At 34.2% G+C, this 25,132-nt stretch overlaps 1 protein-coding gene across 4 annotated transcripts in view; it reads right to left on the reverse strand.

Annotated features, from left to right (window-relative positions):
- CSMD3 (CUB and Sushi multiple domains 3) overlaps positions 1-25,132 on the reverse strand; it is a 1,369,436-nt gene that overhangs the window by 57,737 nt on the left and 1,286,567 nt on the right. For all 4 annotated transcript variants that reach the window (XM_088844606.1, XM_088844605.1, XM_088844604.1 and 1 more), the window contains 6 exons: positions 17,784-17,957; positions 15,416-15,589; positions 13,929-14,114; positions 11,893-12,066; positions 9,431-9,613; positions 5,790-5,966 (listed from right to left, as the gene is read on the reverse strand). In XM_088844606.1, the coding sequence (XP_088700732.1) occupies positions 5,790-5,966; positions 9,431-9,613; positions 11,893-12,066; positions 13,929-14,114; positions 15,416-15,589; positions 17,784-17,957 (1,068 nt within the window). The remainder of the gene's footprint in view (positions 1-5,789; positions 5,967-9,430; positions 9,614-11,892; positions 12,067-13,928; positions 14,115-15,415; positions 15,590-17,783; positions 17,958-25,132) is intronic.

Raw genomic sequence — 25,132 nt, forward strand, 5'->3', positions numbered from 1 at the left:
ATTGTGGTTATCTGGGTCATGAAGATCTTTTTTGTCCACTTCTTCTGTGTATTGTTGATACCTTTTCTTAATATCTTCTGCTTCTGTTAGGTCCAAACCATTTATGTCCTTTATTGAGCTCATCTTTGCATGAAATGTTCCCTTGGTATGTCTAATTTTTCTGAAGAGATATCTAGTCTTTCCCATTCTATTTTTTTCCCTCTATTTCTTTGCACTGATCACTGAGGAAGGCTTTCTTATCTCTCCTTACTATTCTTTGGAACTCTGCATTCAAATGGGTATATTTTTCCTTTTCTCCTTTCCTTTTGGCTTCTCTTTTCACAGCTATTTATAAGGCCTCCTCAGACAGCCACTTTGCTTTTTTTCATTGTAGGGAAAGTAAGAAGTTAAGAGATACCTGGAGTAACAGGCAAGTTTGATTGAAGTACAAAATTAAGCAGGGCAAAACCTAAGAGTTTTGCCAAGAGATCGCACTGGTCACAGCAAACACTATCTTCCAACAACACAAATGTTAACAAATGGTAAACACTGAATGACATATTTTTATTTATGCATAAAAATAATAACAATTTGAATGAAAAGGAAAAAATGAAAGTTTTGTTTTCCTTAAGTGGGTTTTCCAATAATTTGGATCATGAATGTGGTTTAGAAATTTAGTCCAATGTTTTAATTTTTTCATACCTTGTTTAATTCAATTAATATTTATATCCTTGTATATAGATACTATAAAAAATGTCCACAAAGGCAATTACATTAAATTAAAACTTAAAAAAATATATATTTTGTTTGAACTTATAGTTTTCTTTATTTCTAAGAAATTTAAAATTCATTCAATGGGAAATTTTCTCCATTTATGTGGTAGAACTAATTGCTCATTGGTGAGCTTTGTCAGTAGTTCTTGTTTAGTCACTAATTCATGTCTGACTTTGCGACTCAATGTAATGTAGCATGCCAGGAATCCCTGTCCTTCACTATCTTCCAAAGTTTGCTCAAACTCATGTACATTGAGGTGATGATGCCATCCAACCATCCAACCATCTCCTCCTCTGTCACCCCATTCTTCTCCTGCCCTCAGTCTTTCCAGCATCATGGTCTTTTCCACTGAGTCAGCTCTTTGCATCAGGTGGCCAAGTATTGGAGCTTCAATTTCAGCATCGGGCCTTACAGGGTATATTCAGATTGATTTCCTTTAGGAGTGACTGGTATGATCTCCTTGTTGTCCAAGAGACTCTCAAGAGTCTTCTGTAGCACCACAATTCAGACGCATCAATTCTTCGGCACTCAGCCATCTTTATGGTCCAACTCTCATATCTGTACATGATTACTGTAATACCAAAGCTTTGTCTAGATGGACCTTTGTCAGTAAAGCAATATCCCAGGTTTTTTAATACGCTATCTATGTTTATCATAAGTTTTTTTCCAAGAAGGAAGCGTCTTTTACTTTTGCGGCTGCAGCCAAAATCCACAGTGATTTTGTAGCCCAAGAATATAAAATCTGTTACCATTTCCACATTTTACCCATCTATTTGCTGTGAAGTGTTGGGACTGGATGCCATGATTTTAGTTTATTGAATGCTGAGTTTTAAACCAGCTTTTTCACTCTCCTCTTTCACCCTCATCAAGAGGCTCTTTAGTTCCTCTTTGCTTTCTGCCATTAGAGTGGTATCATCTGCATATCTGAGGTTGTTGTTATTTCTCTCAGACTCTTGATTCCAGCATGTGAGTCATCCAGCCCAGCACTTCACATGATGTACTCAGCATATAATTTAAATAAGTTGGGTGACAATTTGCAGCCTTGATGTACTCCCTTCCCAAACTGGAACCAGTCAGTTGTTCCATATCCAGTTCTAACTGTTGCTTCTTGACTTGCAACCAGGTTTCTCAGAAGAGAGGTAAGGTGGTCTGATATTCCTATCTCTTTAAAAGTTTTCCACAATTTGTTAAGATTCACACAGACAAAATTAGTAGTTAGTAAGTCAATTAAATGATTTGGTGCCTCAGTTTCCTAACCTATGCCACAATCTTTTCCAGCTCTAAAGTTTCACTATTCTATCAATCATATGTTTAAATCAACTTCCACCACAAATTAAGAAGAAAGACTCTGAAACTCTGGTTCTAAGCAATAGATCACTGTGTATTAACATTTTCAGTATCTTAAATTCTTTAATTATGAAAGTTTAATCTGTTTTAACTTTTACTGAAACTTCTTTCTGTGTTCTTTTTGGAAGGATAATTTTAGTTCTGCCTTTGGTTTGGGTTGCTACTAGAGTTTAGCAGTTATTTTTTTGCCTAAATAAAAAAATATTTAAAGAAGTAAATCAACAATTAAAATTCTAAGTTTTCAGTTTAACAGCAATATGTCATTTAAAAGCTAATGCTTGAAATGTCTTACTGAACATAATACTTCTCCTTAAAGGGCTTACACAAAAAAAGTTTATATTTTGGTATGTTTTTACCTACCAGTCTGTCTTGATTGAGTGTTTTTAACTTGGTTAAAAATTTCCTAAGGAAAACAAAGACGATTCAGTAAAAAAATTAATGCTGTTTCAGTCTTAAGAATTAGGATGTGTTTATTTGTTTATCTTTACTAAAATTGGCAAACACTTTAGATAAACACTTAGGTATTTACCCATGAATAAGTGAAATTGTTACTCAATATGAAAAAATGTGTTACTCAGCAGATTTCCTTTACTCTGAATGTATTCATTATTTCATTCTTTTTCATAACTGTATACTGAAAACACTTTCCCTGATGACTCAGCAGGTGGGTAAAGAATTCGCCTGCAATGCAGGAGATACAGGAGACTCGGGTTCCATTTCTGGGTTGGGACAATCCCCTGGGGGAGGACGTTGCAACCCACTGCAGTATTCCTGCCTGGAGAATTTCTTGGACAGAGGAGCCTGGCAGGCTACAGTCCAAAGGGTCACAAAGAATCAGACACAACTGAGTGACTAACACTTGCGTATACCAGAATCATTTGCCATGTTATATATAAAATTACAAGCCCTTTCTACAAGTATTTCAAAATGGAGTGGAATGGTTCCGTTCCGTTCAGTCGCTCAGTCGTGTCCGACTCTTTGCGACCCCGTGGACTGTAGCCTACCAGGCTTCTCCGTCCATGGGATTCTCCAGGCAAGAATACTGGAGTGGGTTACCATTTTCTTCTCCAGGGGATCTTCCCGACCCAGGGATCGAACCCGGGTCTCCCTCATTGGAGGCAGACGCTTTAACCTCTGAGCCACCAGGGAAGCCCTCATATGAACTAATAGTTTAAAAAAAAGCTCATATGAGATATATGAGTCAGTTAATAACTATTTACTAAATTTACATATCATGTGCTAGAGGGTCAATGAGATAAAACAGCCCTGATTCCTATTGCCCGTTGAGGTTTATAGTTTAGTGGTATAAGTAATTGCCATAAGAGTTAGCTTAGAGATAGATCAGTTTTAGCCAAAAGGGATATGAGGAAGAAGTGCCCTAAGCAGGGTTTTTTCCGAATGTGTCATTTGAGCTAATATTTCAAGGGTACTGAGGAAGAGTTTTAAAGGCTCAGGTAGGGTGGTATAAAACAACAAAGCCTATTTGTCCAGGGGATCTTCCTGACCCAGAGATTGAAATTATGTTGTGCATTGCAGGCAGATTCTTTACCATCTGAAACACTAGGGAAGCCCTATAGTATGAAAAGAGTAAAGCATGTTTGTTAATTGTTAAATTGTTCAGTTTTAAAAAAATGAAACATTTTCAAAGAAAGTAGGAGACCTTCTTTCCTTCAAGATGGAAAAACAGGGAAGTTGTTTTAAAACAACTCCTCAACCCTACCCCACCCCCACCACCCCCCTACCCCCCCCCCACCACCCCCCCCCCGCCAAAAATACAACTTTCATCAAGCAGCAAAGCCCAGTAATCCTTGAGTGACAGGAAACAAACGAGATGAGTGCTATGACTGTCTCATCTTACTGCCCAAAGATATTTTTTTAGCGGACACAGGAAGAAGGACCCCATGCAAAGCCAAGTGGACTCCCTGAGTTTTAAAGATGGATTGGACAGAAGAGAACAAAGTGGAACTTTATGAGATGGAGTACAAGAGAGGACACACATTCACAGAGATCTTTGGAGACCTAGGAGAAAACCTGATTAAGCCAAAACCAAACTGTCCAAAGTGAAATAAAGAATTACTCCCAAAGATGAGATATAACAGTATTTGGTACTGACACAAGGCCAGGAATATTACTTATTACTGATTCAGATCAATAACTGGAAAATATTTTGCTACTGCAGATTTGGCTGATTGTTCTAATAGCGCTGATTTCAGCAACCTTTGAGCCGTAGTTTGTCCTCACCTTTCAAGAGACAAAATAATCACACAGTATCTCAACAGCCTTGTCATCACACACAGTTTTCAAGCAAGATATTAACTATTAATACAACCAATTTTCTCCAGAATCACAAATATGACATGACTTTGATGGCATCCTCCTATGAATAGATTGTTTTCAGTCATTTATTCAGGAAGTACAAATACTCACAAAGGAGCTAAAGAAAAAAAAGTGGCAGAGGATGGATCATTGACCCACTCACAGTACAAGGTCTATCTTATATATTTCTGGAAATTACTAGATCAGCCAAGAGTGGATCCACTACTGATACCATCAAGAACTATTGACCTTCTCAGCACCAACATCTTTTTGAATCCTGGAAGCAGCATTCTCCTCATTTACAAATGTTACTTATGCCCATTAATTTTGATATTCATAAACTATTTTTAATGAAGGCCTCTATTTCAAAGGCATAATCTGTTCAAATTTCAATACACAAGATACTCCATTAGTGTCTTGAGAGCCTACTTCATTAAAAGACTTTAGCAACTTCTCATAACTTCTTGAGTGAGTCTCTGAACACATACATATAAAATAGCTCTTCTTTCAAAAATTTCATGATTTATATGATGCTGCTGCATTTCCTCTTAATTAATATAAGCAGCCATGATTTTCCAATGGATAGATTATTTTTGGTTAAGTAAATTCTATTTTTTTTCATAGGTAAGCATTAATTTATATATAGGAATTTTAAATACACTAAAAAATCCATCAAGTGGGTAATTTCTTTATGATGCTGAATCAATAGAATGCCATAAGTTTTTTACATTGCAAGAGGGCAAATCTGCCACTAAAACTTCCCTAAACAGTGCAAGAACCCATAAATAATCAGTCCACTTTTTTAAAAACCAAGTTAACAATTAATATGTATGAGATTGGCAAAATAAAATTTCATTCTATTTTTAGTCTTGAACGTTATATATTTAGTCTTGATTATAGGGGATAATTCATCTCTATTTTTAATATACTGTAAAATTATATTTAATAACTGATTTTCTGTGATCCCTGTTTTCTCTGCCTATGTAATACCTTGGAAGCTGAATCTTAAACTCACTAGTATACATGCGACTATAACACTACTATCATTTTTAATGAAAGAGTTAGTGGCTCAGTCATGTCTGACTCTTTAAAACCCTATGGACTAGAGCCCAGTAGGCTCCTCTGTCCGTGGAATTCTTCAGGCAAGAATACTGGAGTGGGTTGTCATTCCCTTCTCCTTGGGATCTTCCCAACCCAGAGTTTGAACCCAGGTCTCCTGCATTGCAGGCAGATTCCTTATGGTCTGAACCACCTATAAATATTCACATTCTTGCCTGGTTTGATTAATTATAATACAAAACACAGACATACATGTTTATACAACTACTTTTCATATGTCTAGTGATATTTCAAAATATTGAAAAGAAACTTACTTGTACAGTTAGGCAAAGTTCCAGACCATGTTCCATTGGCTGTGCACTGCCTAACTGAAGGTCCAGAAAGAATATATCCCTCCACGCAGGAATAAATGACTGAACTAGAAAATGTTGTGCCATCAATCCGAAAGACTTTTCCATTGGCTGTCGTCCCAGGGTTACCACACTGTACAGCTATAAAACAAAATGGTCAAGAGTATGTATAAAAATAGTGCATTCAGGAATCCTCTCATGAACAGTTAAGGAATAAATGATTCTTTCAAATTATCCAAAGAAGCTATAAAAATCTTCTAAGCATTGAAGTCTGCTTTATAAGAAGTTAAAATTCAAGATGAAATTATATTGATTTTATTAGTTTACTTACTGGTATACAAATCATAGGATAGCTATTTTTTATGATTTTTGTTAGTCATTTTGGTAAAAACTTTGCACGTAATTACTTGAGTATTGCTTTTGGGTAATACAAAATCTTTCAAAGAAGGATTTTAAGAGTCTCTGCCTAAAAAGCTACTCATATAAAATTGGAAGATATGTAATGAGAAGCAACAAAGATTTACTACAATTATATTTGTTAGAAAACATATAAAATTATACTTAAATATTATAAGCATCATGTTTGCTTTGATATAACTGGTTTGCATTAAAACTTCATAATCTCTATTTCTGGACCAAAGTCTACAAAAATAAATTGAATAAAACAAAGTAGGAATGACTTACATTAAGTTTTCAATGCATCCTAAATAGGAATCACAAATATAAATGCCTTATATGATTATTCCATATTATGTTTAACTATTTGCCATCAATGACATAAGTGAATTTTTAAATATATTAAAAAAGAAGCCTATGTCAGTCTCAATATCTAATTTTGCTGCAGTATAAGAAAACTTCCTAAGACTTTACAAATTTTAAGGCTATTTGTATGAATATGAAGTAAATTATAATTTCAGAAAGTACTACATATATCCCTTGATACATCTTAGGGGAAGTCGCTCAGTCGTGTCTGATTCTTTGTGACCCCGTGGACTGTAGCCCACCAGGCTCCTTCATCCATGGAATTTTCTAGGCAAGAGTACTGGAGTAGGTTGCCATTTCCTTCTCCATGGGATCTTCCCAACCCAGGGATCAAACCCAGGTCTCCCGCATTTCAGGCAGATGCTTTACTGTCTGAGTCATCAGGGAATCCCTACATCTTAAATACTTAATTTTGTCTGTCATTTGTAGCAGTGCTATATGTTTGTGGGTAGACAGGAAACAAACAGCTTGCAAACAATAATTAGGGCATCTTTCATAAAGGTTACTAATGGGATACTTTTCCATTTTGTGTGTATTCAGGATCTACTAACCAATCTCCTGCTGATAAACATGAAATTCAATTTAGTTTAGTTTCTCTAACATTTTGGGTTATAATATACTCTAGCTTATATACAACTATGTACATTGATCTTATTCTTAAGATAAATTTCTAAAAGTGGAATTTCTGGATAATTTTAAGTTCTGAAAAATATTTTAAGTATATACAGAGTTATCCAAATTATCAGAACACTATATAACAATACACATTTGTATCAATGGTGTGAAAGTTTGCTTATTTTCACACATCCCCTCCAATATCATGTCCCATCATTTTTAAAAACCTTGTCAGTTCATCAAAGAATGTTACACTCTTTAAATCTGCACTTTTTTATTTAAGATATTTTATCATATTCATTTGATATTTTAATTTTATCTATTGCATTCTCAGAAAGGTTTTCAATTACTAAAGTAATAAAGCACTATAAAACATTTGGAATAAAGAGAATAAAAATATTACAAATTTCACCTCTCTGTAATATTGTCATTTTTATTATATTGACTTTTATTTTTTTCTCTCAAGTGACTATCATTTCCCATGATTTTGATAGAGTGCATACTTTTGAATCTTATTTTTCAATTAAGCTTTGTATGATACATTTTCTCATATTGTTTCATGGCTTATTCTAATATTTTCACTATCACATTATGTAAATAAACAATTGCCTATGTAATATTTTTCCTAGTGTTGTCAGATTGGTTCCTGTTTTTGGTAGTTAGAATGTTTGAAATAAAAATAATGCGTCTTTATAATTGTGTGTTCTCTTTAATATTTTTACTTTCTTTAGGAACAAAATTCTCAAAAATGGAGTTAATAGGTCAAAGCTAACAATATATATGCATTTTATCATCTGTTTATTTCTTCTTTCTATTCATTTACTAGAATCTGTTTTACTAAGTGATTTGCATGCACTCCATTTTATGAGAAAAGTATTAATTCTGTTATATTTGCTACAACTCCTACTTCTGTTTTATCTCTAATGTATATATTAACAAAACAAGGTTAGCACTGGGTTGTATCTCATCTAAAAATATTTTGCAGTACAGCTGAACAAAAGGCTGACTTAGATATCACCCACATAATGTGCAACATCATTATAAAAATTTTGCCTTTGGTAAATAAGCTTGAGAAATGAAGTGAAGACAGTGTTCAGTTCAGTTCAGTCGCTCAGTCGTGTCCAACTCTCCGCGACCCCATGAATCACAGCACGCCAGGCCTCCCTATCCATCACCAACTCCCAGAGTTTTCTCAAACTCATGTCCACAGAGTCGGTGATGCCATCCAGCCATCTCATTCTCGGTCGTCCCCTTCTCCTCCTGCCCCCAACCTTTCCCAGCATCAGAGTCTTAGTGTCTTTTGCTCAACAACTTTGTTTCCCAACCTATAACAGAAACTGAGTTGTAATTCTCTCTTAACATTATTAAATTCAGTCCAGTTAAAAAAGGATGACTGCCTTTACTAGAATATAGATATAGTTTTAAACAGAATAAAAAGTTTCTGAAATATAGTCAATTAATAAACTGTTAAGAAGGTTCCACTGGGAATTGTTTTCTATTTATAAAACCAATACATTTGGTACAACATCAAGCAAGTTTCATAAATACTTTTGCAAGTTTAGCTTTTGTCCTAAAATAATCTCAAAAAGAGCAATCTAAATTATAAGGATAATTTTCCTGCAACATTTCCTTTTCTAGTCAATATTGTAAAGATCTGATCATGAAACTCAATCAATCAGAACAATTCGGTGCTGTGCTGTGCTTTGTCACTCAGTTGTGTCTGACTGACTCTTTGCGACTCCATGGACTGTAACCAACAAGGTTCCTCTGTTCTGGTTATTAGCAATACCCATAAATGAAAAACATTATATATACTTAGACATCTTTCTATATTTTACGATTTCTACAAATCTGAAAACTGAAACATACTGTGAAGTAATGTTTTGATGTAAGAACAACCTAATTTTTTTCCTAGTGCTGTCAACAATAGAGCACTGTGATGGGGAAACATATATTTTTAGCTTTTCCAATCCTGATATCTGCTGTGATATGAATAATGTTTCTATATAAACGACACTTGAGACATGCTTGAGACTAAATTAATAATTATTACCTGTCATATTTCTTTTATAGAATAGTGTTGGTAAAACGGGAATAATACTACTTTTATCCCATGGTTGAAGACAGAGAGTACTGGAAGGAGTAATTTCACTTAGCAGCACACAGTTGAATTGGATCCACATCAAAATCCAGCACTCTCAATGTTATTAGTTTCTGCTTGACTTTACCTTTGCATTCTGGCTGCCTTCCAGTCCAACTGCCATTGGGTAAACATGTTCTTTCTTCTGAACCATGAAGGATGTAACCAGTATCACAGGCAAAGCGTACAGAACTCTTGGTTCGGAAATCACTTTCCTGTCTAGAACCGTGACCAGGAGTACCTGGATCCCCACATGTACCAGTAGCATCACCTGCAATTCAGTACAGGTCAAGTTAATTTAATTCAATAAACATTTACTAAACTCATGATTTAGTCCATCAATCCTGTGGGCATTTTTTTTTATGTTCATGTTGTGCTTTAATATGGTAAGTTGACTGGGTAAAATCATAATTCATATTTTCCATTTGATGCCAGTCATAAGAAAAAGACTAAAGGAAAAAGAAAATAGTTGTGGAGTATGGTGTTATCTTCCACATCAGTGATACATCTGGAAACATCTAATAAGTTGAAGATATTTCATTAGTATTTCCCGAATCTAGTTCTTAACCAAGGTAATGAAAAATTCATAATTGACAATTCTTTGGGCTCAAATGACAATGGGTTCAAACAGTTAAAATTTAGAATATGGATTTGGCAATTTTCATCTTTTCTTCTCTGAATTAAAATCAGTTTGTGTTAAAACAGAACTGTGATGTACTGGAAAATGTAAATATTAAAGTATAATATTTCTAGTCTAAACTTACACTGTTTAATCTTCTCTATTAATGACCATTAACCAAAGATGGAAAAACTCCATACTTTTTATACATAAAAGTATAATAATGAATTATAAACAAAGACTAGAAACTCTGACTTAAGTTGTTAAGGATTTTGCTCATGACAGGGTGTTTCTCTTGACTATAGAGTTTAGGGTTTGCTTAGTTCCTTTCTCATTTCTTAAATATGTCTAAAGTTACCACAACATTAGTATTCAATAAGACAGAGAAAAGACAGAGAGACAGAGAAACAGAGAGAGAAAGTTGAATGTATAATCATTGAAAGTGCTTTCTGTCTACCTCGATGCCAATTTTGACATGCTCTGTGCATCTGGAATCTTTCCTAATACTTACTTATCATCATATGTTGCAATATTAATAACCACATAAAGATTTAAGGACACTTTCACTTTTAAATATATGTATACACACTTTATTCTACAACTAAGTAGTAGCTTTCTAACCCATCGTGAGTGTGCGTGACAGAGAAAACGCTTGTGGGTTTTTGTGTGTTATCAGTTATCTGAGTGAGTAAATTAACTGACAGTTTTCATAATTTATAGATTAAATTTGAAGTCCCAGGCAGTGACTTCATAGGATTTAACCATAATTACAAGGAGGATTTGAAATTAAGGAACTATTTCACACCTTTTACCTCTAAAAGAAGAATAATGTGAAACAACTCCTAATAAGTCATCATATGATCTCCACAGAGATACAATAACATAAAAACAAATATGTAAATAAAAAGAACAGGCAGAAAAATAAGCACTAATGTCTGGCAGATAGGTAAAAATAGAATGAATAGTATCAAGTAGGGTAACCTCACAGCTCTAAAACTGAAATAACAATTATTGAAGAAAAATAGTAGCTTAAAGACCTTAGATAATATTTATCAAATGCTTACTTTGTGAAAAAATTATTAAAAATATATTTAATGTTTACATATTCTAAGAAAATGCTAGGGATTATAGAGACGCAGGAGTTTTCTGTTGCCTTAATAACAAATCAAATTATTATAGATAAACATCTCTCATAAAACTTGTTGGGTTAGTTTAATTTAAAACATTTGTGACTTTATTTTAAAACCATGCTATTAAATAATCAATTGCTTAAAAAGTTCAGTAACAAAGAACGGAATTCTAACAGGAAATCATTGATACAATATTACCTTCTGGGGAAAATTATATTTTATATCTGCTAAAATGGAATTGCTCAAGCCTAAGTGATTTGCTATTCTAATGGATAAAAGCATTTCACAGAAAGCATTCTAAAACCACTTATGTTCAATACAACACAGTTCAAAACTTATACCTGTAATTTTTCATATATAAGATCAGTATTAATTTGCATTGTAAATTCTAAATTACCTTAAGAATTCTGATAAATGTAAAAATAATGTTATAGCTTCCCTCGTGATATTTTTAAAAGAGAAATGTATTATTGTATCTCTTTAGATTGCTTTGTGTTCAAGGTCAGTTGCTAAGTCCTGTCCAACTCTCTGCGACCCTATGGACTATACTCCACCAGCCTCCTCTGTCCATGAAATTCTTCAGGCAAGAATACTAGAGTGGGTTGCCATTTCTTTCTCCAGGGAATCTTCCTGGCTCAGGGATTGAACTTGCATCACCTGCATCTCCTGCACTAGCAGGTGTGTTCTTTACCACTGAGCCATCCAGGAAGCCCCGATCATAATACTACTAATAAAATAGCCCCATTCATAATATTTATAATGTAATTTACAATAAACATCATCCAATTTTCCCAGTGGTACCTGAACAATGAGGTTGTGATCCACTCCAATGGCCATTTAATTGGCAAGTCCTTGATGACTGGCCTAGAAGTGTACGCTTTCCTGTGCAGGAATAGTGAACAGTAGACCCAAAGGTATACTTCTCACCAGACAGGACTGCATTAGGAGGAATGCCAGGGTGTCCACAGTCAATCACTACAATACATAATTATTGAATATAAAATTTTTTTATATCTCCTATCGAACAACCTGCATCAACTTTTTTGAAATATTAATGAATCAGAATTATCTGCTTCATTATATACATCCTCTGAAAATCAAACATTTATATGAAAGTTGAAGTTACAGGAGTTATTCTGTTAGCCCACTCACCCTGAGTATGAGTTTAACAGAACACTGTAATTAAGCTTAAATGACTGAGTCAATATTCCTGTATGTGTGGGGGTGGTGGGTGTTTGTTTATATACACATGTACATGGATTGGAAGCATTCATGTGTCTAGATAAGGATGTGAAAGATAGGGAGAGGAGTGGTATGTATTGGCGAAATAAGGTTAAAGGATTCCGTATAGAATTCAAAATGCCATACAGAAATTAAAAGGGGAAAACTTTGAGGGTAAAGGAGAAGGATGGAAGATGATCTGTGGCACACGATTTAGACTATGCATATATAGTCTAAATTATACTCCTGACCACTAATAAATAAATCATCCTGTAAAACGAAAATACTCAGAGGCTTATCAACCAAAATACAGCTAAGTAGAGCAGAATCAGATGTTAAAACACTGAGAATTCTCTATAAGCTAGAAGTAGCTTGGGAACTTACTATGTGTTCCCTTTTATGACTAGAGTATTAAATATGACAAGTATTAAATAGCACACAAGGAGATATAAACTTAATAAAACCCCTGAGTAAATAGCACACTACCAGGGAGTGCCATAGAAAACAAGTAAAGGTAAAAAGTCTATGAGAGCTATGAAAATCTGAAGAAGTTCATGTTTACAGGTCCTACAAAACATTTTTAACTTTCATGCTGTAGCCACACAAGGATAAGTGAATTACTTAAACCATTAGACTAACTAGTCTACAAAAAGAAATCAAATACATTTGAAACAAGGGATCAACAATTGACTTGATTATCAGCATAGAATATGAAATTATATAGGCACTATATGTTTTTCTTTGTTCATGAATGAGTACAGAAATGATGCCACAACTATTTAAAAAACTGCATGTACATAAAGTACCTCGAAATAAAACAATCATAAAATGATTTTGTAATTTAGCAATTTAGTATAACCAAAAATTACTTGCACAATGATTGTTTCTTTCCTATCATGTCCAATGTTCATCAACTCTGAGAATCAAATGTAACTGAGTCCTATCAATAAGCTGAATGCCTAGAATTCAAGTTCATTTCTCTGTCTTCAGATACTTTTGATTTATTTCTGTTAAACTATTTTCTCACTATACATGTTAATTATATGCAAAACTGCTATAATTTATTTTATTTATATTCTATAGCTCCAAAACAACATATAACAAAATGTACTCATATTCTGACTACCTTAAAGACAACGTATATTAACATTTCATATATGCATGTGCCTGTATAAGATAAATATTTAAAGTCAATGAGTTTTAAGTAACATTATAATTTTCTCAAGCATTTTGCAGCCCTAGTGGCAATTTATATTGACTTATTTTTCTTTAAATGAAATTTGAAATAGTAGTACAAGAGAAAATAAAGTATAGTTGCCTTTCATGGGATGGCAACATCACAGAGTATGAAATATATCTGCCTTTAATATTCTGTCTGTTTCATGAAGGTTCAAAATCAAGGAATAATAGAGAAATATTAATCATATTATTATTAATATAGATGGCACCTGGGCACTGAACTGGTAGAACACAGGAAGGGCACTTTCAAAACAATAAAAAATTACAATCAGTACACTTCCTTCTGATACACAGCTCTAAATATTACATAAAGACAATAAATATACATGTTGGTTTCAGAGCATTTTCTCAAGGAAGAGTTCACATTATCTACTTACTGATACATTCTGGTAAAGGTTTGTCCCATTGCCCATTTGGTTGACATATCAAAACTGAAGATCCAAATAAGAAATATCCAGGATTGCAGTCATAGAATACCACAGTGCCATAGGTGAAATTCCCATGTTCTATTTTACTTTCTCTTTTGGAATTGGCTGGAATTCCAGGATCAGAACAGTTGACCACTAAACAAATAACACATTTTTGAAATATATATTTGAAATAATATAATATATAAATTTTCATTAGAAACTAAGTTTCAAAGGTAAATTTAATCAAACAAAACAAAGATTCAAGGAAGAAAATTAACATAAAGAACTATGGATATATGGCTGAAAATATTGGAAACAGGAGAGCTTCTTTGCAAAACTATTTTGAACAACAGTGACTCTGTAAATATACTGAATACAGATTTATAAAGAATGATACATAAAAAAAATATACCTTTCAAGCCATGGTTATAGAAAATGGAGGAAAATGATAATTGAGTTGTATTTTATCAGACTATGAAATATATCATACCTCTTTGCAAACAGAAGAAATACAAATGATTCTCTATGTTTCTATAGAGAGAACAATAAATAAACCCCTAGCACAGTTATCATGGTAATTTAAACCTCAAACATTGTTTTTCCAAAAACATGAAGATTATCATACTGAGTAAAGTAAATCATACAGAGAAAGATTTAGAAAATAGAAATAGAGTCACAGATGTAGAAAATGAACTTATGGTTACCAGAAGGAAGGGAGGAGACAAATTGGGAGATTGGGACTAATATATACACATTGCTGCTGCTGCTAAGTCACTTCAGTCGTGTCCGACTCTGTGTGACCCCATAGACGGAAGCCCACCAGGCTCCCCCGTCCCTGGGATTCTCCAGGCAAGAACACTGGAGTGGGTTGCCATTTCCTTCTCCAAATATATACACATTACTATATATAAACTAGATAACTAATAAGTACCTACGATATAGTACATGGAACTCTACTCAACACTATGTAATGACCTACATTGGAAAAGATTCTAAAAAAGATATATACATATATTTATATATATTGATATAACACCTGAAACTAACATAGTTGTAAATCAACTATACTCCAACAAAAATTTACATTATAACATTGTAAATTAACTATACTCCACAATGTTTAAAAATGTGAAAAAATAAACTGAGAAGATAAGTTCCATTAATTATGAAGCCAATTGCAAGTAAAAATGAGCTAAATGATTTTATATACAGCTTCAGAACAGGTCCAAGATAACACAGTTAAGCAACTGAAATAACATTTACCAGTTTTATAACTTCTAAAAAAGTTAAAAAATAAGAAAAAGGAAAGCATTAGTAATGAGAAGACATCAATATTAAATATTTGTTTTATTAATTTTCTACTGTTTTGCCCAAATTGTTTCAAATATTACCATCTGTGTTTACACAGACACATTATTACTATGCTCTCAGCTGCAATACAGTTAGATTTTTACCTTTGCACACGGGTGGAGGATGGCTCCACTGTCTGTTGGCCTGGCACTGGGCCTTTGTTGGCCCTTGCATGAGATACCCAATATTGCAGGAGAATGTTACCACATCATTAAAATTGAATCCATTCCCACTTGTTCTTCCATAAATAGGACTACCAGGATGACCACAGCTCACAGCTAATAGCAACGGGGTTGGATTGGGAGGGACACAGAATAGAATAATTGGTTATCAATTATTAAATGAAAATTACACTTAATCACCTCAAAGAATGTGGAAAGAAGGCCACTTTTGTAGGAAACAATACTTAATTTTACTAATGCAAAGGAACAATTTGGAAAGCCAAAACAGTCCAATATAGTAGAATCATTACAATATTATGTTAGTAAGTAGACAATTATTTGTAATTCTGGTAATGGTATGCAAGTCATGCATAGATATTGAAAGTTCCATGGTGACTTTTCAATCTAATTCTTTTTAAGGAAGAATACTGAAATTCAAAGACATTTGGGAATGATTGAAGTTTGCATAACTAGTTAATGGCAAAAAGGAATGAAACTGAATCAACTTTCCTTTTCTAGTTGAACTTAAGAATTGAAGATAAATGAAGGCAATTTTTTGTATTTAATTTTGAAATCATTTCTTATTATTTATGCATCATTTTTATGATTAATGGATAAACAAAAGTGTGCTTGAAGAATAGCTTAATATGACTGCAATAAAAATGATGTCTTATGCTGTATAGAATTCTTAACATATTGAGATACCAATATTAACATTCCCTAAACCAAACAACCTTACTGGTATATTTTCTTCATCACTGATATTTGATAACCTAGCAGTTTTGTTTGGAAATAATGACATCAATTAGATGAACTATTTAAATCATTTTAATATTAAAACTCTTTTTTAGAATTTATTTGGTGCTCGGTTTTCCCGAACACATTGTATTTCTATGAACTGTTTTATCACATTATCTCACAAATTAATCATAGCAACTCCAGTAATACTGCTTCATAATTGTGCACAGTGAAAGGCGACATCACTTTTAATACTTTCAAAATGACCCAAAAGCAATTTTCTGATGTGATGTTAATGTCAACCTTTCATTTGAAAATGTAACTGCATCTTATTCCTGTTTAAAATTATTAATAGAGAAACTTGTGCTTGTTTTACCTCAGTGGCCAGTTTTCATTTATAGTCTCAATTATTCAGCAAGAAAAATAGTGGTGTTAGTTGTCTATCCTTTTATATAATGAGGGGATTCCCCAGTGGCTCAGTCAGTAAAGAGTCTGCCTGCAATTCAGGAGACCCAGGTTTGATTCCTGGGTCAGGAAGATTCCCCTGGAGAAGGAAATGACAACCCACTCCTGTATCCTTGCCTGGAAAATCCCATGGATGGAGGAGCCTGGCAGTTTACAGTCCATGGGGTTGCAAAGAGTCAGACATGACTGACTTCACTTTCTTTATATAATGAAACGCAAAAAAACTGGTATAGATCCAGCGTAATATTTCGGTCTTTAAATCATTAGACGGTCTGTTATCACATGTACACACACCACAGAGAATCAATTTTAATAACTGTATGCTCTATTATCTTATTAAATCTTAACACACTAATGTATTTTCCATTAAACTAGAACTCGAATAAAATACTGTTGCCTGGATATGATGTTGACAATGATAGAATTTATAAATATGTGAACCCATACTAAAAGCTCCATGAATTATTTCTCTGAAGCCACCAAAATCTTTACCATTTAATCCTACAATGTTAAAACTACAACATGTTTACAGTGTTTATCCTCATTTCCTAACACTGATTTTAATACAAATATTGGTGATTGCTGGTGGAAATTATCAGGAGAAAAAAAAAAAAATATATGGAATAATTTACTTTTCAGTCCAAAATAGGGTAAATTGTGATGTGAAATACTGTGTAATTCTGAGTACCGGGTATTCAGTGAGAGAAAGAAAAAGTACTATAATATTTTAAAATTCATTTTATCATTCATGTGTAAATTCACATCTAAATTAACTTAAAAGATTAGATGAATATTTGCTGCACTAGTGAGATCTTTTATCAAAACAATTACAAAATTGTTCCAAATCCAAAAGAGTAATGACAGACATTCTAATATGTCTTCCACCTTCATAGTGAATGTTTTTTTTATACTTCTGAACACACCCTGCTTTAAAGACTAGCATGTCAGTATAAAAAAATGCATTGTGAGAACTTTGTTCTTTAAATACATGTGGATACACATGTGTGTAGCTGTCTATATAATCATTTACCTTACCTAAGAAAAAAATATTGCTAATTACATGAGAACTGAACAGAGGTCTTTGACTACTATTACTATGCTTACTTACGCACACAGGCTGGAAGTTGACCAGACCAATTGTGATCCTGTTGACATATTCTTACTGAAGAACCAATCAAGCGAAAACCAGGATTACACTGATAAACAACTGTGTCTCTGTATCCATAGTTTTCTCCAATGACTTGACCATTCACAATAAACTCTGGAATTCCACAGTGACCCGCTGAAATGGGTCAAAATAATATTTTTTAATATTATGATTTAGTTTTATGATTTATGTATTTATATACAACATAGCAATATCCTATTTTATGACACAAGCAATATTTCATTTTAGGAAGAGGAAAATTAAAAAATGAAAAGCCAAAGTAAATACATAGAAGAATATATTAAAGACATTTATAGAAATCAAGAAAATAGAAAAATAACAGAGAAAATTACCTAAACTAAAAATTCTTTCTTTAAAAACAAGAGAGAAGGCTCAAATAAAATCAGAAATAAAAGATGAAAAAATTACAACTATTAGCACAAAAATACAAAGAATTATGAAACTACTAGGAGCAATTATATACCAACAAATTGGAAAAACTAGAAGAAATGTATAAATCTTTAGAAATTTACAATCTTTTGAGACTGATTCATGAAGAAATACAAAATCTGAATCAACCAATCACAGTACACAGACAGTAACAGTAGTCAAAAACCTCTCAGCAGACAAAAATCCAGGACCAGATGACTTCACTGGTGAATTTTTAATAGTTATTCTTCTGAAAATCTTCCAAAAAATTATATGGCAAAGAAATCATTGAAGTTTTAAGAGGCCAGTATTACCCTGACACCAAAACCAGACAAGGACACCACAAAAAGGAAACCTAAAGGTCAATATCCCTAATAAATATAGATGTAAAAAAATCCTCAACAAAATATTGGCAAACTGAATTCAACAATACTTTAAACGAATCATACACCAAGATCAAGTGTGATTTATTCCAGGGATCCAAGCACTATGTTTGGCTTCCCTAATAGCTCAGATGGTCAAGCATCTGTCTGCAATGCAGGAGACCTGGGTTTGGAAATCCTAACAACAGTAATAACACAAGGAAAAGAAATATAACTCATCCAAACTGGAAGGGAAGAAATAAAACTATCACTATTTTCAGATACTATATACAGAAAACTCTAAAGATGCTACCAAAAACTATTAGTAGTAATAAACAAATTTAGTATAGTTGCAGCATACAAAATTAAATGCCATGGAACAAGTAAGCCCGTGTGCCATGGCTAATAAGTCTGTGCTCTAGAACCTGGGAGCCACAATTACTGAGACCTACATGTGGCAAATACTGAAGCTCATGTGCTCTAGGGCCCCTACGCCACAACAAGAGAAGCCAACACACAGTGAGCAGCCCTAGCATCACAACTAATTCTTGCTCAGTGCAACCAGAGAAAAGCTTGTCCAGCAATGAAGAACCTACATGGCCAAAAACAAAATTATATATAAAAAAGGATTCAAAACCGTGAAACTCCTAGAAGAAAACATAATCAGCATGTTGTCTGACATCATTCTAAACAGTATATTTTTTTTAGATCTGTCTTTGACAAAGACAACAAGGAAAAATAAATAAAAATGCTTTTACATAGTGAAGGAAAACTGTCATCAAAACATTCAAAACAATAAGGCAATTGGCAGAATTGGAGAAGATACATGAAAATGATATACATGAAAAAGAGCTACTTTCCAAAATATATAAAAAGCTCATATAGCTCAATAACAACAGTAAAATAAATAAATAAACAAACAGTTGAATTTAAAAAAATAAAATAGGCAGATGATCTCAGCAAACATTTTTCCAAAGAAGACATACAATTTGACAACAGGCACATGAAAAGATGTTTGATATCACTAAACATCAGGGAAATGCAAATCAAAACCACAAAGAGATACCACCTTACACCTGTCAGCATCATCATTATCAGAAAGACAACTAGAAACAGCAAGTGTTGGTGACGAGGTAGAGAAAAGTAACCCCTGTGCATTCTTGGTGAGAATGTAAACTGGTCCAGCCACTATGGAAAACAGTATGGAGATTACTCAAAAAAATTAAAAATAGAGCTTCCATGTGATCCAGCAATCCCACTACTGGGTATCTATCCAAAGGGGAAAAAGAAACACTAACTAAAAAAGATTTATGCACTTTCTGGAAATAGAACTGCCATACGACCCAGCAATCGCACTCCTGGGCATACACACCGAGGAAACCAGAACTGAAAGAGACTCATGTACTCCAGTGTTCATCGCAGCACTGTTTATAATAGCCAGGACATAGAAGAAACCTAGATGTCCAACTGCAGACGAATGGATAAGAAAGCTGTGGTACATATACACAATGGAGTATTACTCAGCCATTAAAAAGAATACATTTGAATCAGTTCTAATGAGGTGGATGAAACTGGAGCCTGTTACTGTTACTTAGAGTGAAGTAAGCCAGAAAGAAAAACACCAATACAGTATACTAACATATATATATGGAATTTAGAAAGATGGTAACGATAACCCTGTATACGAGACAGCAAAAGAGACACAGATGTATAGAACAGTTTTTTGGACTCTGTGGGAGAGGGTGAAGGTGGGATGATTTGGGAGAATGGCATTGAAACATGTATATTATCATATGTGAAATGAATCACCAGTCCAGCTTCGAAGCATGATACAGGATGCTCAAGGCTGGTGTGCTGGGATGAACCAGAGGGATGGTATGGGGAGGGTTCAAGATGGGGAACACATGTACACCCAGGGCGGATTCATGTCAATGTATGGCAAAACCAATACAATACTGTAAAGTAATTAGCCTCCAATTAAAATAAATAAACAAAACAAACAAAAAGAAAAAACAAAAAAGAAATAAAGCATTATTGATGAAAAAAAAAAGATTTATGCATTTTCATGTTCACTGTAGCATTGTTTACAGTAGCCAAAATATGAAAACCACTAAGTGTCCCTCAATAGATGAATGAATAAAGAAACTATGAAATACACACACTCATCTCACATATGCATAATGGTATACTTAGTGAGTGAGTGAGTGAAAGTCACTCAGTCGTGTCCGACTCTTTGGGACCCCACAGACTATACAGTCTATACAGGCCAGAATACAGGAGCCTTTCCCTTCTCCAGGGGATCTTCCCAACCCAGGTATCGAACCCAGGTCTCCCACATTGCAGGCAGATTCTTTATCAGCTGAGCTATCAGGGAGGCCCAATACTCAGCTATAAAAAGTACAGAATCTTGCCATTTGGAATAACATGGAGGGACCTTGAGGGTATTAGATGAAGTGAAATAAGTCAGTAGAGAAAGACAAATATCACAACGAATTCACTTATATTTGGAATACAAAAAACAAAACAAAAAAGCAAACAGTATAGAAACAGAGAAGAGATTAGAGGTTGCCAGAGGAGAGGAGAGTTAAGAGGAAGGTGAAATGATTGAAGGGGATTGAGAAGAACAAACTTCCAGTTATAAAATAAGTAAGTCATGAGGATACAATGTACAGCATTCAATAATTTTGTGTCAACTTTGTAAAGAGGCAGACAGTAACTAAACTTACTGTAGTAACCATTTTGCAATGTATACAAATGTTGAATAAATATGTTGTAAGATAAACTTTTAATTTCATGGCTGCAATAAGCATCTGCAGTGATTTTGGAGCCCAAAAAAATAAAGTCTGACACTGTTTCCACTGTTTCCCCATCTATTTCCCATGAAGTGATGGGACCAGATGCCATGATCTTTGTTTTCTGAATGTTGAGCTTCAAGCCAACCTTTTCACTCTCCTCTTTCACTTTCATCAAGAGGCTTTTGAGTTCCTCTTCACTTTCTGCCATAAGGGTAGTGTCATCTGCATAGCTGAGGTTATTGATATTTCTCCCGGCAATCTTGATTCCAGCCTGTGCTTCTTCCAGCCCAGCGTTCCTCATGATGTACTCTGCATATAAGTTAAATAAGCAAGGTGACAATATACAACCTTGACGTACACCTTTTCCTATTTGGAACCAGTCTGTTGTTCCATGTCCAGTTCTAACTGTTGCTTCCTGACCTGCATACAGGTTTCTCAAGAGGCAGGTCAGGTGGTCTGGGATTCCCATCTCTTTCAGAATGTTCCACAGTTTATTGTGATCCACACAGTCAAAGACTTTGGCATAGTCAATGAAGCAGAAATAGATGTTTTTCTGGAACTCTCTTGCTTTCTCCATGATCCAGTGGATGTTGGCAATCTGATCTCTGGTGCCTCTGCCTTTTCTAAAACCTGCTTGAACATCTGGGAGTTCACAGTTTACATACTGCTGAAGCCTGGCTTGGAGAATTTTGAGCATGACTTTACTAGCGTATGAGATGAGTGCAATTGTGCGGTAGTTTGAGCATTCTTTGGCATTGCCTTTCTTTGGAATTGGAATGAAGACTGACCTCTTCCAGTCCTGTGGCCACTGCTGATTGCAGCCATGAAATTAAAAGACGCTTGCTCCTTGGAAGGAAAGTTATGACCAATCTTGATAGTATATTAAAAAGCAGAGACATTACTTTGCCAACCAAGGTCCGTCTAGTCAAGGCAATGGTTTTTCCCGTGGTCATGTATGGATGTGAGAGTTGGACTGTGAAGAAGGCTGATCGCCGAAGAATCGATGCTTTTGAACTGTGGTGTTGGAGAAGACTCTTGAGAGTCCCTTATACTGCAAGGAGATCCAACCAGTCCATTCTAAAGGAGATCAATCCTGGATGTTCATTGGAGGGACTGATGCTAAAGCTGAAGCTGCAATACTTTGGCCACCTCATGCGACGAGTTGACTCACTGGAAAAGACTCTGATGCTGGGAAAGGTTGGGGGCGGAAGGAGAAGGGGACGACGGAGAATGAGATGGCTGGATGGCATCACCGACTCTGTGGACATGAGTTTGAGTGTACTGGGGGAGTTGGTGTTGGACAGGGAGGCCTGGCGTGCTGTGATTCATGGGGTCGCGGAGAGTCGGACACAACTGAGCGACTGAACTGAACTGAAGATAAACTTATATAATACTGTGTGTCAGTTATCCCTCAATTTAAAAAAAAAGAAAAATATAGACCAGGCCAGGTGAAATATCTCACTGAAAGACAATCAAGGTAGTCAAAGGTTGCTGCTGCTGCTGCTAAGTAGCTTCAACTGTGTCCGACGCTGTGTGCCCCATAGACGGCAGCCCACCAGACTCCCCCATCCCTGGGATTCTCCAGGCAAGAACACTGGAGTGGGTTGCCATTTCCTTCTCCAATGCACGAAAGTGAAAAGTGAAAGTGAAGTCTCTCACTGGTGTCCGACTCTTCGCGACCCCATGGACTGCAGCCCACCAGGCTCCTCCAGCCATGGGATTTTCCAGGCAAGAGTACTGGAGTGGGGCGACCCCATGGACTGCAGCCCACCAGGCTCCTCCAGCCATGGGATTTTCCAGGCAAGAGTACTGGAGTGGGGTGCCATTGCCTTCTCCGAGTCAAAGGTTAGAAACTTAGAAAAAAAAGTCAACAAAATAACTCCTAGCTAATCCTATCAACAAACAAAAAAGATACTAAAATAAACAAAGACAGGAATGAATGAAGTAACATTACTATAAAGCTTCCAGATGTTAAAAGGATCAGGGAATATTAAGAACTGCTTATTACAACATATTTAACAATTCAGAACAAAAGGACAAATTTTTTAAACTTGTACCATCCAAAAACTAACACAAGAAAATATGAATAATCCTTTATCTATTAAAGTATTTGAATTCTTAAATAATAACTCCCTCTGCCAAAAAAAATACACTTAGATTTATATTTTTTCACTGGTAAATTCAATCAAATATTTAAGCAAAAAAGAAAGGAAACAAACAAATACCAGTCTTCTACAAACTCTTAGAAAACAGAAGAAAAAGAATCACTTCCTAATTTGTTTAATTAAGTAATCACAACACCAATATTAAACCTGTAAAAGACACAGAAAAAAATGTCCCTTATGAATACAGATGCAGGACTTTTAAAAAAAAATTTAGAAAAAAAAAAATACATCATGATTATCTGGGTTTTATGCAGAAATGACTTGGTTTAAGATGAAATATTGACCACTGTCATCTACCATACTTAGGAATGTACAGACATTTTCTGAGCCTTATAAATACATCTAAGAAAAAAGTTCATATTATATCCACTGACGAAATATTAAATCCTTTCCTCCTGATACAGGGACCAAGAAAAGGATGACCACTTTCACTGGCTCTATTTAACACTGTTTGGTGGGCCCTATCTAATATATATACTAATATAAAGGAAGAAAGGAAAAACATAAAGGAGAAAACAAAAAAAGTTAAACGCTTATATTTTATGCTCATGACATACACATAAACAATGCTGTTTTAAGAAATTCCTAAAACTAATAGGTGAACGAAAGATGCAGGATACTAGATAAATATTTTTAAAAAATTTTATAACAGAAAACAATTAGAAATGCAATTAGTAATGAGCAATTTCACTGTAACAGTGTAAACACACAAAAAATACTGCTGAATAAATTTAACAATAGGTATACATGATCTCTATGATAAAAATTTCCTATTGCAAAATAAAAAAAAGAAATCTTAATAAGTGAAAAAATATACTAACTTCACCATGTTCAGGAAATATAAGACTTAACATTGTTAGATGCCAATTCTTCCCAATGATTTATACATTGAATGCAATTGTGATCATAAACCTACTAGGTATTTTAAAAATAAAAAAAATATAAGCTAATTCTAAAACATATATAAACACACAAAGGACATGGAGTATCCGAAGTGATCTTGAAAAATAAGAACAAATTTGGAGTGGCAGATATCTTTCTAGAAGAAAAACCCTCAATCTTACTTCATGATATATACAACAACAAATTAAAAATAAGTTATAGTATATATAAAGCAATACCAAAAAATGCAAAATTTCTAGGAAAATATATGAAATGAAATCTTTGTAACTTATGATTGAACAAAGGTTTCCTAGAGACAGAAAGTAATAAGTAGAAAGAAAAAAAAAAGAGAGAGAAAATAGATTTTATAAAAATTGAAACTTTGCTCATTAAGACACCATTAAGAGTGAATAGGCAAGTAAAAGGAGGGGAGAAACTATTTTCAAAAAATCAATACGTAAAGAACACCTATAACTCATAATAAAAGGCCATATATAAGATACTTCAGAATTTCACAAAGGAAAATTTATGAATGGCCAATAAGCCCAGGAAACTGTACTTGATCAGTAGTCATTAAGATAGTGCACATTAAATTTTGCAAGATACCTTTATGAATGTCAAAAAAATGAATAAAATAAAAAAACTGGCTATACCATATGCTAGAGAAAAGGTGAGAC

The sequence above is a fragment of the Moschus berezovskii genome, chromosome 16 (assembly GCF_049115385.1).
Source record: "Moschus berezovskii isolate FMDL1 chromosome 16, NW_MosBer_1.0, whole genome shotgun sequence".
Lineage (NCBI taxonomy): Eukaryota > Metazoa > Chordata > Mammalia > Artiodactyla > Moschidae > Moschus > Moschus berezovskii.